The following is a 15,511-nucleotide window of genomic DNA, read 5'->3' as shown; positions in this document are numbered from 1 at the left end:
TATCACTTCATCGTTAATATGAAAACTATAAACTGATTTCATTTATGAACTGATTTGAGTTGATCTGAATTTGTCCCCAACTAGTGCTCTAGCGCTACATGACCTGACACTTCAGGTCCATTATGATTACGAAACTGAACAAAATCATCTTTTTGTCCAAGATTGAACACGAAAACGCACTTTGTATGACTGACTTCGCCCCATGCTCTTCTTCGATCGAATCCACTAAAAATAAAACAATCAACTTTTCCAGGAAGACAGACCGGAACTCTTCATACTTCCTAAAACTTTTGAAATCCGTTTCGCTCCTGTCACAATCATGATTTGCGCTACTGTTTAAATGTGCAGTTATAATGCACGTCGACAGCGCCAGACCTGATCTTGTTTACTCCGATTCCATTCGAAACCATACACTCATACTGTAACTGCCTGATTCATTACGATTGATATATGAAATCACAAGGCCCTTTTTGTGTGACACAATTTCCCCTGCACTTGCTTTAATCCATGCAATAAAATGTTGCATTATCACCCTCGCGAACACTAACGCTGCACTGGAAGACTGTCTCATTTGGCTCATCTATTGAAAAGCAAAAACTGCATCATAACCAATCCTTGTGAAAATCAGCGTCCAAGCTTGGAATTCTCCTTGAGACATGGATCGAGATGATCAAGGGACCGAGCGCAAATCCTCGCATCTTTATTTGGTGAGTCACAATTGATCGTTAAAACCCGCAATGAAAGAGACCAATTAAATTATTGGCAAAGGACAACCACTGACGAATCTTAGAACAAGGGTGTAGCCTTTCTATTAGTGATTTGATCAATACTTACACCATACGGTTAGTGTAGCATTTGCTTCTGTTGATCCGAGGTCATTTTGTGCCTTACAACTGAATACTGATCCATCATCTTTTCTCGTAAGGCCAGTGAGGCGTAAAGTATTTGACACAGAAAGTATGGTCATATTGTCCTGCTTCTTCCATGTAATTATTGGCTGTGGGTTTCCAGTGGCATTGCAGAAAAGGCGAAGTGATCCACCCTCCACGACCACTTCAGCTGAGGGTGCGGTTAGGATCTCTGGAGAATCTGTATAACAGGTTTTAAGGGAACCAAAAAGAAAGACAATTACGACTTTGAGAAAATCATACGAGAATAAATTTTGCTTTTAACAGAGGATGGAAAAAAACATCAAACGAAGAGAAGGGCCAGCAGAGATGTTGTTACATACTCTTTTGTGCCGTCTTCGCTTCGAGAACGTTGTCTTTGCCGTAAGGTCTGAGCGTTGTTTCACTGGGTTTTGTTTTATGAAACCTGCCTGCCAAATCCAGGCGAGACTAATGGAACAAAACGTTTCCCAATGTAACATACCTCCCAACGGCTACAAACGTTCCGACACAAGTTGCAGAAAGCAGTACAGAATATACAACAGAGTACCACTTTTCGCACAGTTTCTTTGTTGTGTAACGTCTGTGCCGCAAATTATGTCGCTGTGTTTGGGGCATCAGCCAACAAAAATAACTTGATCCTTTGGCCTAGAAAATGAGGCAAGTTGCAAGAAACGTTGCCCATTGAGACACCCATCAATCGACTCTTCTTACAATGTTAGAATAGACCATATTCGTATTCTCAGTATTGGACTGGAACTAGCTTGCAATGGAGACTAATGCGGGGGAATATATTAAAAAGTATTTGCATTTGAAAAGATTCCCCTGCATTAGCCTCCATTGCAAGCTAGTTCCAGTCCAAAACCGAAAATACGAATATGGTTTATTGAAAAAGAGGTTTCAAGAGAAATTTGCCGAATGTAACAGCGCCTTCAACTATAATGACTATTTCAATAATTATGATGAAATTAAGCTGTCACGTTGCCTTTACTTTTACTGTGAGAAATAGGCAATTACATTGAACGTCGATGGTGCAGGACTCGTTGTCGTTGTTTCCGATACCATTCCATGCATGGCATTCATAAAGATCTGATTCATTTCGATTAATAACTGCAATATGAAGCCTTCCACTACGAGACACAACTTTTCCTGTGCCAGCCCTGATCCATGCAATACTGGGTGCAGGATTTCCAGTAGCATTGCAATAAAGCGTGGCACTGCTTCCTTCAAGAACTGGAGTTGGACATTGTTGGAGAGTCACAGCTGATTTATCTGAACAAAAAAGAAATGACAAAATTATCAAAAAAATTCAACGATTTTAGTCAACTCCTGATGAACGTTTTCTGACCAGATACGCAACCATTTGGATTTCAACTGATGACAAAATCAAATTTCTCTACCGGCATCGACATATTTCCTATAGTCTTAAGTATTTTACTAAAGTTTGTTCACAAAGGCTTAATGAGACAGCCAATACTCCCAAACTATAGAAGTGCAATATCGGTATTCCTTATTTTAAAAAAACAAAACAAAACCGGGTACCTGTCGCTTTATTAACTACAGACGATATTTCCCACTGAACTCTTAAAGTACCTTAAAATTCTTGGAAAAGAGATGTAATAAAATCGATACCCACACAATACTGAAATTGTAACACTGGTCTCCGATGAACCATGATGGTTGTGGACTATACAATTAAAGACGGCTCCACTTTCTTCCCTCTTCAGTTTGGTCAATTTCAGATTCTCAGATGTGGAAAGGACAGTGCTGTTGCCTCGTTTTGTCCAGGTAATATTTGGTTTTGGATTTCCAGTGGCATTGCAAAACATTTCAGCCCCACTGCCTTCGACTGCTTTTAAGTTATCAGGTGAAGAGAATACTATCTCTGGAGCATCTGAAAAATATCATAAGCGATATAAGCAATAATATGTCGATGGAGTAATGTCTTTTTTTTCTTCAAATACCATCTCATTCTTTTACTTTTTTTACTTTTACTTTCCGCCAGATTGAAATTTAAGACCACGAACGGCAATCTTCCACCACCAGGTGAAACCTTGAAGGGGGAGGGGTGATTGGAAGACTTCTTATAGTAATAACAGCAAGCGAAACGGGGGGACTCTTACTAAGTAGTGGTTGAAATGAGAAATACAACGGAAATTACAGTTATTTGGGAACCTTACTTGTAGGTAAATGTTTCAATGCGCTTGTACGTTAAATAGCGTAGCCTCTTATCTTTACCTCTACATAGTTCATAGAGATGGACTGGCTATGAAACCCCGAACCCTTCAAAAGCCAGAACTGTACTGTCCCACTTCATGTTAGAGCACCTTTCATGTGACCTTGAAGAATAAACTTAAAAACAGAACGTAAACAAAAATGCAAAACATTCAATTGGCTTATTGAACAAAAACAAATGAGCGCGAACTTTCAGTGGAACTTTCTGGAAAGTTTTGCTTTGACGTCATTTGAAATGCAGTAATGTGATTGGGCAATCGAGCTGTTTTCTCCCCATATTAGGAGTTTCCTTGGCGGGAATAAAGGAAGCTCTGTTTTACCCTTGCAAAACATATTGCGAGCATTTTTTCAAGGTCATACGAAAGTCGCTCTAACTTGACCTTGACCATGCACAATCTCTTGTCCTCGGTTCACAACTGAGTTTTAAATAAATTAATCGAGACTTTTGCTAGGCTGCCTTTTAGAAAAAAGGGTGTGGTTCTTGCATAGTAAGGGCCAAGACAGCGAACAAAGAAACATGTCGAGTTTCACAGCCGTCGCCATATATTAACTATGATTTCGACTGCACCAAGTCAAATGTTCTGATTCCAAGCGATGTTGATCTGATTCCGAATAATGATAGCAACTTCACTTCGCCTATTTTCTTCACGGACAGCTGAACATCAAACTTGAGACATGCAGGAGTTGTTGGTAAAGCACTCGTGAAAGATGATGCTGTTGCTGCTCCATGAGGGATTCTCCTTATGAAACTTTAGGATAGGAGTTTTAGTACAGCAAATAAAACACCTTTAGATAATATCGGCCCTTACGTCAGAGTGCCGAGATGTTCAAGCCAGTATAGAGTTTTTATTACGAAAACGTGAAAACATTGTTTCATTGCAGAAGTGATATCGGAATGGGTGAAAACCTTCCGAGGCAGACCTTAGTGCAAATGTAACAAAAACCGTTGACAAAACCATTGTACTTACAGTGGACGGTTATTTTAGCAATGGCGAATGCCGGATTCTCTACCCCATTCTCCGCTGTGCATTGATACTGTATTGTGTTGTCAAGAGTTCCAGGTCTGCGAATGTTTGAAATAATCAAGGAGGAATTTTCTGACAACACCTGACCGGATTCCCCAACTTTGGTCCATGATAAGACAGGTTCAGGTCTACCAGATGCCATGCAGTTCAACGTAATGTTGTTTCCCTCCACAACGAATGAGGATGTAGGATGGACTTTCACAAAGGGTGCATCTTTACAAAAAGAGGAGACAGTAAGGCAAAATGAATCCCTTTATTTATGTCTCAACCATTATAGTGCCGGACGAAAGCTGTACAAATTAAAAAAAACTGCAAGCTAAGTCAAATTTGAGATAACGATGATTCTTGGACAACGCGGACAAACTGTAGTTCCCAGGAGAAAAACAACGAGTACAAAGCCAGCAAAATGAACCAATACACGTGAACACTTGGTAATAGAAATCAAGTCTATTGTGTTTCATTGAAACTTGAACTATAATTGAAAAAAAATAATATAAGGTCTATTACATTACACCATATTATGTAGAGACTGTGTAGATTCCACATACCAACTGTACTGATAACAACAGTTGCATTTTGTTCTTTGCCAACTGTGTTGACAGGAACACACGTATACGCTCCATCTGCAGTAACAGTGACATTGTAAACGCCTGAGCTGCTGTTCCCAATATAGACATCATCAAGGTAGAATTGAAATACATGGGCCATAGGGTTGGCATCTGTGCTGCACTTTATCGAGAGAGAAGAACCACGTAAGACTGTTCTGTTTGATGGAGACAGTTCCATTCTTGTTCCACTTGGCCCGTCTTTAACAACAAGAGCAACATAGTCGTCATTTTCACAAAGTACATTTTAGCATTGAGTGAGCAACTTACGATCCACTTTAACCAAAAAAGCGGATTACAATCTAAATATCTGAATCTCTTTTTCTCTAGATCTGTAGAATAACTTGCAGATATGAATGCACCAGATTCATCCAACTCAGGTTAGGATTGGACCTAGTGACATTATGTTAGTAGACACTCTCTTTTTATTACGAAAACGTAACACAGTTTCATTGCAGAAGAGATATCGCAAATGTTGAAAACATCCGAGGTAGAAGTTAGTGCAAATGTAACAAACACAGATAACAAAACCGCTGTACTTACAGTGGACGGTTATATTAGCAATGGCGAATGCAGGATTCTGTACCCCATTCTCCGCTGTGCATTGATACTGTATCATGTTGTTAAGAGTTCCAGGTCTACGCACGTTTGAAAGAATCAAGGAGGAATTTGTTGACAACACCTGGCTAGATTCACCAACTTTGGTCCACGATAAGACAGGTTCAGGTCTACCAGATGCCATGCAGTTCAACGTGATGTTGTTTCCCTCCACAACAATTAAAGATGTTGGACGGACTTTGACTGAGGGTGCATCTTTAGACAAGAGGAGAACGTAATGCAACATTAATCCCTTTATTAATGTCTAAACTACATATAGTGGAGAACGAGTGTTCCGCCAATTGGGAAACTGCAAGCAAGTCAAACTTAAGCTAACGTTGATTTCGACGGCTAGTAAAAACCGGAGTACCCAGTAGATAAAATGTCAGTACTATAAAAGAAAAATGAACGAATACACGTGCAAACTTGGTACTATAAATTAAGTCTATTTTGCTTCATTAAAACTTGAACAATAATTGAATAAAAAGAAAGAAATGAAAATCTATATTATTACACCATATGTAGTGACTGTGTGGATTGCACTTACCAACTGTCCTGATGACAACAGTTGCATTTTCTTCTTTACCGACTGTGTTGACAGGAACACACGTATATGCTCCATCTGCAGCAACAGTGACAGTGAACACGCCTGAGCTGCTGTTCCCAATACAGGCATCATCGAGGTAGAATTGGAAAACATGGGCCATGGGGTTGGCATCTGTGGTGCAGTTTATCGAGAGAGAAGAATCACGTAGGACTGTTGTGTTTGATGGAGTCAATTCCATGTTTGTTCCACTTGGCCCGTCTGTAACAACAACTTTGTCGTCATTTTCACAAAGCACATATTTGCAGTGAGTGAGCTACTTATGAGACTGGTTATGTGCAACTTAAACCAAAAGAAGTTTACAATCTAAATATCTGAATCTCTTTTTCTAGCTCTCGAGAATAACGTGCAGATATGAATGCACCAGTTTCATCCAACTGAGGTTACGGTTGGACCCAGTGACCTTATGTTAGTGGACACTCGTTTTACGACAAAAACGTTAGTACATAGTGCATTGCAGAAGTGATATCGGAAATCGTGAAAACATCCAACGTAGACGTTAGTGCAAACGTAACAAAAACCGTTGACAAAGCCGTTGTACTTACAGTGGACGGTTATGTTAGCAATGGCGAATGCCGGATTCTCTACCCCATTCTCAGCTGTGCATTGATACTGTATCATGTTGTCAAGAGTTCCAGGTCTACGCACGTTTGAAAGAATCAAGGAGGAATTTTCTGACAACACCTGGCTAGATTCACCGACTTTGGTCCATGATAAGACAGGTTCAGGTCTACCAGATGCCACGCAGTTCAACGTGATGTTGTGTCCCTCCACAACGACTGAGGATGTTGGATGGACTTTCACTGAGGGCGCATCTTTACACAAGAGGACATAGTGATGCAACATTAATCCCTTTATAATATATCTCAACTACATATAGTGGAGAACAAGTGTTCCACCAATTGGGAAAACTACAAGCAAGTCAAACTTAAGCTAACGTTGATTTTCGACGGGTAGGAAAAACCGGAGTACCCAGTAGACATAATGTGAGTACGAGAACAAAAAAATTAACCAATACACGTGCACACTTGATTAAATAAATTAAATCTATCGTGCCTCATTGAAACTTAATAATTGAAAAAAGAAACAAGGAAACTTAAGGTCCATTTTTACACCATAATTATGTAGTGATTATGCATGTCGATTCCACTTACCAACTGTACTGATGACAACTGTTGCATTTTCTTCTTTACCGACTGTGTTGACAGGAACACACGTATACGCTCCATCTGCAGTAACAGTGACATTGTACACGCCAGAGCTGCTGTTCCCAATATAGACATCATCGAGGTAGAATTGAAAAACATGGGCCATAGGGTTGGCGTCTGTAGTGCAGTTTAACGAGAGAGCAGAACCACGTAGGACTGTTGTGCTTGATGGGGTCAGTTCTACGGTTGTTCCACTTGGCCCATCTGTAATAACAAGAAAAAGAACAACAACATTAACATAATCATCATTTTTACAAAGCATATTTTTCCAGTAAGTTAGCTTATTATTAACCAAGAACGCGGATTACAATCTAAACATCACAAACTTTCTAGGAAGACGTTAGTGCAAATGTAACAAAAACCGTAAATAAAACCGTTGTACTTACAATGGACGGTTATATTAGCAATGGCAAATGCCGGATTCTCTACCCCATTCTCAGCTGTGCATTGATACTGTATCATGTTGTCAAGAGTTCCAGGTCTACGCACGTTTGAAAGGATCAAGAAGGGATTTCCTGACAACACCTGACCAGATTCACCAACTTTGGTCCATGATAACACAGGTTCAGGTCTACCAGATGCCATGCAGCTTAACGTGATGTTGTTTCCCTCCACAACTACTGAAAATGTAGGGTGGACTTCCACTGAGGGTGCATCTTTAGACAAGAGGAGAAAGTAACGCCAAATTAATTCCTTCATTAATGTCTCAACTACATGTGGGATGGCGTGTCTTCTACCAATTGGCAAAACTGCAGGCTAAGTCAAAGTTAAGGTAATATTGATTTTGGACCAGGAGAAAAAATACCGCAGTACCCGGAAGAAAAAATATGAATACCGGGCCATCAAAATAAGCCAATACACGTGGTACTATAAACTAAATCTATTGTGCTTGATTTAAACTTGAACAATAATTGAATAAAAAGAAATAAATTAAAGTCTATATTATTACACCATATGTAGTGACTGGGTGGATTCCACTTACCAACTGTACTGATGACCACAGTTGCATTTTCTTCTTTACCGACTGTGTTGACAGGAACACACGAATACGCTCCATCTGTAGTAACAGTGACATTGAACACGCCTGAGCTGCTGTTCCCAATATAGACATCATCGAGGAAAAATTGAAAAACATGGGCCATAGGGTTAGCATGTGTGCTGCAGTTTATCGAGAGAGAAGAACCATGTAGGACTGTTGTGTTTGATGGAGTCAATTCTATGGTTGTTCCACTTGGCCCATCTGTAATAACAAAATCTGTCGTCATTTTCACAAAGCATTTTCTGCAGTCAGGGAGCTACTTAAGAGCCACTTTAACCAAAACAAGGTTACACTCTGAAGATCAGAATTTCGTTTTCTTTTTCTCTAAATCTCGAGATAAACGGAGGAGCTTACGGTTGCACCTAGGACAGCTTACCACTGACCTTCTATTAGTAGACCCTTAGACAAAAGAGATAAGCAGCAGCTGACAGTGTATCCTCTAAGGCGGACGACGATGTGACTTGTAACCTCGCGGTTACCTCCTCATCTTAGACGTATCCGCCTTTTGAAAATGGACACCAGTAATCCCTTTCTTTTGTCAAAAGTAATTGACAGTTATTAGCGAACGAGGACTTCTTGTTTCATCTCACATCTCTTCATTTTTAGCCTGCATGGGCTGACTGTGTGCACTTAGCCAAGATTTTCAAGAAAGGATAATAACGTAAATATGCCCGAAAATGATTTCCACATGTGAATACATGGCCGGCCGACTGAGGAGTAAGGCGTTGTATTTGATATAACTGAAAATCTGGGAAACTTAAACGAGTTTGGTCAATTTTGGCTGATTCCGTTCAGTCCTTACGGCATTTATTTTGGGAATAACTCCCTCTAGTCGTCACTGCAACTTACAGAAGACATCCAGATAGCACGTTTTAGTGGAATTCCTGCCAATTCCGTTGAAACCATGACACTGATAGCCTCCAGCTTGATTGCGATCAATGGTTTTAAGCATAAGGCTTTCACTATTGTTGAGTATAGCTCCCGTTTGTAGTTCCACCCATGCGACCTTCGGAACAGGATTACCAGTCGCATTACAGAACAGCACGACGTCGTTTCCTTCAACTATGTGACTTGGACACTGCTGGAGTGATACTGTAGGCTCATCTGAAAAAAGTGTTTCATCACACATAACAGTTCTTCCCACAAGACCCTATCACAATTCAACTACAATAGCCCTTTTCGAGGTTAGTTTTTCTCGTTTGCATTACAATGTAATCTAACGTGGGTGCGAGGAAATTTCGGGTTAAAACTACAAAATAGCCCGAAATTGCCTGACATACATGCTAGATTACATTGTAATGCAAATGAGAAAAACTAACCGTGAAAAGGGCTATTTGGCAGTAAAATCAAACGTGTTTCGATTTTCTTTAACTCTGGAAGCAGTCGACTTTGCGCGCCTGTATTCAATAGATAGAGTTAACTCACTTTGAGGTCCAAGAAGTATTCCAGTCGCTTTCACGACTTTCCCGTCAATCAATTTGATTCCAACTGTTTGCACTCAATTTCAACTTTCTGCACTGTTGCCATTAATTGACGTGATCCTAGCGAATGATAAGGCCGAAATTTTTACATGCATATTGTTATACCCGTAACACGTGAATGTGTCACAGAGGAAATGAAACTTCATATCTTCTCTGTCCATAGAAACAATATTGAGGGAAAAAAGGCCATTCACGCTTCACCATTAAAATTTACGACCAAGACCTGCAATCCTCTGGCACCAGGTGAAACCTTGGAGGAGGAGAGGGGATTGGAATACTTCTTACACCAATAATATCAAGTGAGACGGGGTTACTTTTTCTAAGCATTGGTTCAAATGACAAATACTCGGAAGACTACTCTTATTTGCTTTAATGTGCTTATACGCATAATAGCGTTTCCTTGCACTTTTAGTAGCGCATATCTTATTTTCGTCTCTACATAGTTCATATACAATAATATGGACTTTTTATGAAACCTTGAAAACTTCAAAAGCCAGAACAGTACTGTCCCACTTCATGTTAACTTGACCGTGACCATGCACAATCGTTTGTCCTCGGTTCACAAACGACTTTTGAATTAATTAATCGAAACTTTTCATTGGCTGTCTTTTGGAAAAGGGTGTCATTTGTGCATTAACAGGGGTAAAACAGCGAATGCTTGGAAAAACAATAAATGAAGTCACATGTCGAGTTTCACAATCTCATATTTATTCTCCACCTCTTTATTGTGATTTTGACTGGTCCTAGTCAAAATTTCTGATTCCTTGAAATGTTGATCTCATTCCGAATATAGTAATTTCACTTCAGATACTTTCTTCAAAGAACGCTGAACATGAAAATTGAGACATGCAGAGCGATGTTGGCAAAGCACTTATCCATGATGATATAGCTGTCGTTACTCTATGCGAGGTTGGTCTCATAAAATTTTAGGGTAGGAGTTTTTAGTAGAGTTAATAAAATCACTTCAGATTTAATCCGCCCTTACCAGTCAGTGTTCAGATTTTTATTACGGAAACGTAATAACATAGTTTCATCGCGGAAGTGATATCGGAAATGGTGACAACTTCTGATGTAGACGGTAGTGCAAATGTAACAAAAACCTTTACAAAACCGTTCTACTTACAGTGGACGGTTATATTAGCAATGGCAAAGGCCGGATTCTCCACCCCATTCTCCGCTGTGCATTGATACTGTATCATGTTGTCAAGAGTTCCAGGTCTACGCACGTTTGGAAAAACCAAGGAAGAATTTTCTGACAACACCTGACCAGATTCGAAAACTTTGGTCCATGATAAGACAGGTTGAGGTTTACCAGATGCCATGCAGTTCAACGTGATGTTGTTTCCCTCCACAACGACTGAGGATGCAGGATGGACCTTCACTGAGGGTGCGTCTTTAGACAAGAGGAGAAAGTAACGCCAAATTAATTCCTTTATTAATGTATCAACTACATGTTGGATAACGAGTCTTCAACCAATTGTGGGAAAACTGCAGGCTAAGTCGAAGTTAAGGTAATATTGATTTCGCACGAGAAAAAAATACCGAACTACCCGGAAGAAAAACTCAAAATGAGAGGCCAGCAATATGAATACACGTGCACACTTGGAACTATAAATTAAATCTATTTGGTTCATTAAAATTTGAACAATAATTGAATAAAAAGTAACACAAAAATAAAACCTAGATTATTACACCATATGTAGTGACTGCGTGGACTGCACTTACCAACTGTGCTGATAACAACAGTTGCATTTTCTTCTTTACCGACTGTGTTGACAGGAACACACGTATACGCTCCATCTGCAGTAACAGTGACATTGTACACGCCAGAGCTGCTGTTCCCAATATAGACATCATCAAGGTAGAATTGAAATACATGGGCCACGGGGTTGGCATCTGTGGTGCAGTTTATCGAGAGAGAAGAATCACGAAGGATTGTTGTGTTTGATGGAGTCAATTCTATGGTTGTTCCACTTGGCCTATCTGTAATAATAACAACTTTAATTTGTCGTCATTTTCACACAGCATTTTCTGCAGTCAGGCAGCTACTTAAAAGCCACTTTAGCCAAAACAAGGTTACACTCTAAAGAACAGAATTTCTTTTCCTCTAAATCTGGAGTTACACTTGTAGATATGAATGTACCAGTTTTATCCAGCTGAGGTTACGGTTGCACCTAGGACAATTTACCATTGATCTTCTGTTAGTAGACCCTTACACAAAACAGATAAGTAGCCGGTGACAGTGTATCCTCTAAGGTGAAGGGGGTAGTTTCTAAAGAAACAGTTACTGTGGTGCTGCGTCGGTGGGGAAGTAGTATGCAAAAATTTGGTTTTGTCAACGGAGTTGATAATGTAAATTGGCCACCGTACAGAGATTCTAAAAGCTGACGTTTCGAGCATTAGCCCTGACGAAGGGCTAACGCTCGAAACGTCAGCTTTTAGAATCTCTGTATGGAGGCCAATTTACATTAGCAACTCCGTTGACAAAACCAAATTTTTGTATCCTCTAAGGTGGACGAAGATTTGACTTGTATCCTTGCGGTTACCTCCTTACCTTAGACGTATCCGCCTATTGAAAATGGACACCAGTAATCCCTTTCTTTTGTAAAAAGTAATTGATAGTTTTTAGCGAGCGAGGATTTCTTGTTTCATTTAAGGTCCCTTCATTTTTAGACTGCATGGGGTAATTGTGTGCACTTAGCCAAGATTTTCAAGAAAGGATAATAACGTAAATATGTCTGAAAATGATTCCTTAATACATGACCGGCCGACTTAAGGTTACAGTGTTATATTTCATAAAGTCGAAAAAATATGGGAAACTCAAACAAGTTTGGTTGATTTTTGCTAATTCCGTTCAGTCCTTGCAATGCTTTTGGGAATAATTCCCTATAGTCGTCACTGCAACTTACAGAAGATATCCAGATAGCACGTCTTAGTGGAATTCCTGCCAATTCCGTTGAAAGCACGACACTGATAACTTCCAGCTCGATTGCGTTTAATGGTTTTAAGCATAAGGCTTTCACTACTGTTGAGTATAGCTCCCGTTTGTAGTTCCACCCATACGACCTTCGGCGTAGGATTACCAGTGGCATTACAGAACAGTACGACGTCGTTTCCTTCAACTATGTGACTTGGACACTGCTGGAGTGATACTGTAGGCTCATCTGAAAAGGTGTTTCATCAGACATAGCAGTTCTTCTTACACGACCCTATCACCTTCTAACAACAATTTGGTCGTCAAATCAAAATTGTTTCGATTTCCTTCTGCAAGCAGTCTACTGTGTATACCTGTATTCAATAGATCGAGTTAATTCACTTGGAGGTTTAGAAGCCACGTTGAAAATGACAGCCATAGAAACGCTTCAACATTGGAAAAGACTCAATTTACGACAGATAAAAATAACTTTAGCACGGTCACGATCTAAAAATAGATTTTAATAATAAAAATAATGTGGAACAGGGGCACCACATCACAGGGCACATTCTTTTGTTCAACCTTTGATGGCCAAAAAAGCAAATTGACACTTATAGATTTTACTGTCTAACACCAGACGATTTTACTCGTCAATGGGGAAGCCATCGGCAGTGAAAGGGTTAAATGCAAAAAATTGACTATGTTGACTATGTTGATTGACGCACCAATTTACATTAAGGAGTTATTAGTACCTCTTAACAGTACAAGAACCTTGCGTTCTTCCACCAAAAACCTGCTAAAGGTTCCGAAGTCAAGAACAAAAACATATGGTGACAGAGCATTTTCTGTCATAGGTCCTGTATTGTGGAATAAGCTGCCTGATGAGCTGAGGCATGAACTCTCATTGAACTCCTTTAAATCTAAGTTAAAGACATTTTTGTTCAGACATTTTTATGAATGATTAATTACATTTTATTAGTTATATATACATATATATATATATATATATATATATATATATATATATATATATATATATATATATATATATATATATATATATATATATATATATATATATATATATATAATGAAATGACGTGATAAATTGATCATCAGCTAAAAGTGCTCAATGGGTTTACCAGAGCTTTGAATAGATACGTAGACTTGAACTAGGTCAAAAACATTTATTTGCTACTCCGAGTTTCATGCTTCTCACGAAGCAATCATCAGGCAACTGCCAAAAAGAAGGAATACATGGTGTTTTACAGTGATTTTGAAAATAACGTTAGCAATTCACTATAGGCTGGGGTGCATAGCAACGGTTAAACAATACAAACTGTTTTCAGTGAGCTGCTAAAAATAAGCCTTAAATAATTACGCTATTGAGAAGGAATTTCTTTGCATGTCTGCAAAATACGACCAGCGTACTGAACTGGTTCAACGCCCTACAGCACAAAGAAAACCTCTCATTCATATGCTTTGATGTATGTGACTTCTACCCCTCTATCACGGAAAAACTGCTTGCCAAAGCACTCGACTTCGCCAATAACTACAGACCCATCAGTGCCGACGAGAGAGAAATCATTTTCCTCTCCAAGCAATCTCTACTGTTTTCCAATGACTGCCCTTGGGAGAAAAAATCCTCTGCCAGCCGATTCGACATAACAATGGGATCTTTCGATGGCGCTGAAACATGCGAACTAGTGGGTTGTTATTTATTGTCCTGTCTAACCAAAAAGTATGGCAACAGCATCGGCCTGTATAGAGACGACGGTTTGGCAGCTTTTAACTCAAACCCTCAACAGATCGAAAGAATCAAGAAGGGCTTCTGCCAAATTTTCCGTGAAAACGACTTAAAGATCACAGTCGAAGCAAACATCACTAAAGTAAATTTCTTAGACGTCACCCTTGACCTCCAATCTGGAAAGCATTATCCCTACACAAAAGAAGGAAACATCCCACTCTACGTTCACAAGAAATCCAATCACCCCCCATCCATCCTAAAGAACATACCGGAATCCATAAACAAGCGCCTCTCCGAAATTTCTTCCGACAAAGAATCATTTGATAAAGCGAAAGAAACCTACCAAGATGCACTCAACAAGAGCGGCTACATATATAATCTAACCTACAGAAAAACAACTCCAGAAACCAAACACCGCAAGAATAGGCCTAGAAACATCACCTGGTTCAATCCTCCGTACAGCCAAAACGTCAAAACAAAAGTTGGAAAGTGTTTCCTCACCCTAATCGGCAAGCACTTCCCAAAATCACACCCTTTGCACAGAATTTTCAACCGGAACACTCTCAAAATTAGTTATAGCTGCATGAGCAATGTAAAAACAATTATCTCCAACCAAAATAAAGCCGTCATTAACAAGTCATCAAATCCACCCGCTCAAATTATCAACACTTGCAACTGCCGTGACAAAAGATCCTGCCCTCTAGACGGAAAGTGCAACGTGCGGAATACCATCTATCAAGCAGAGGTCACAACATCTCAGTCAAAGCAAACTTACATCGGTCTTTGCGACACATCATTCAAATCACGTTATAGAAACCACACATGTTCCTTTAGAAATGAACGCTACAGAAATTCCACTGAACTTAGTAAATATGTATGGGGTTTGAAAGACAAGAAAGTCGACTATCACATTAAATGGCGGATTGTTAGGCATGCGAGATCCTATTCAAATGTAACGAAGAAGTGTAATTTATGTCTGTGGGAGAAATACTATATAATTTGTAGACCAGATTTGGCGACCCTTAACAACAGAAATGAGCTTGTAACAAGTTGCAGACATGCAAAGAAATTCCTTCTCAATAGCGTAATTATTTAAGGCTTATTTTTAGCAGCTCACTGAAAACAGTTTGTATTGTTTAACCGTTGCTATGCACCCCAGCCTATAGTGA

The 15,511-nt window shown here is 39.5% G+C and overlaps 1 protein-coding gene across 2 annotated transcripts in view; it reads right to left on the bottom strand.

Annotated features, from left to right (window-relative positions):
• The window catches only part of LOC137983182 (hemicentin-1-like), a 43,733-nt gene that overhangs the window by 11,003 nt on the left and 17,219 nt on the right, over nucleotides 1-15,511 (bottom strand). Inside the window, exons 15-29 of one of the 2 annotated variants that reach the window (XM_068830360.1) lie at nucleotides 12,591-12,845; nucleotides 11,407-11,664; nucleotides 10,805-11,074; nucleotides 9,050-9,304; nucleotides 8,144-8,401; nucleotides 7,548-7,817; nucleotides 7,108-7,365; nucleotides 6,499-6,768; nucleotides 5,897-6,154; nucleotides 5,296-5,565; nucleotides 4,696-4,953; nucleotides 4,091-4,360; nucleotides 2,524-2,781; nucleotides 1,905-2,159; nucleotides 835-1,089 (exon numbers count right to left, since the gene is read on the bottom strand). In XM_068830360.1, the coding sequence (XP_068686461.1) occupies nucleotides 835-1,089; nucleotides 1,905-2,159; nucleotides 2,524-2,781; nucleotides 4,091-4,360; nucleotides 4,696-4,953; nucleotides 5,296-5,565; nucleotides 5,897-6,154; nucleotides 6,499-6,768; nucleotides 7,108-7,365; nucleotides 7,548-7,817; nucleotides 8,144-8,401; nucleotides 9,050-9,304; nucleotides 10,805-11,074; nucleotides 11,407-11,664; nucleotides 12,591-12,845 (3,918 nt within the window). The remainder of the gene's footprint in view (nucleotides 1-834; nucleotides 1,090-1,904; nucleotides 2,160-2,523; nucleotides 2,782-4,090; nucleotides 4,361-4,695; nucleotides 4,954-5,295; nucleotides 5,566-5,896; nucleotides 6,155-6,498; nucleotides 6,769-7,107; nucleotides 7,366-7,547; nucleotides 7,818-8,143; nucleotides 8,402-9,049; nucleotides 9,305-10,804; nucleotides 11,075-11,406; nucleotides 11,665-12,590; nucleotides 12,846-15,511) is intronic. The other variant, XM_068830361.1, reaches the window with a different exon arrangement.

The sequence above is a fragment of the Montipora foliosa genome, chromosome 13 (genome assembly GCF_036669935.1).
Source record: "Montipora foliosa isolate CH-2021 chromosome 13, ASM3666993v2, whole genome shotgun sequence".
Classification (NCBI taxonomy): domain Eukaryota; kingdom Metazoa; phylum Cnidaria; class Anthozoa; order Scleractinia; family Acroporidae; genus Montipora; species Montipora foliosa.
The sequence above is the reverse complement of the archived record's forward strand: the minus strand, read 5'-3'. Positions and strand labels throughout refer to the sequence as shown.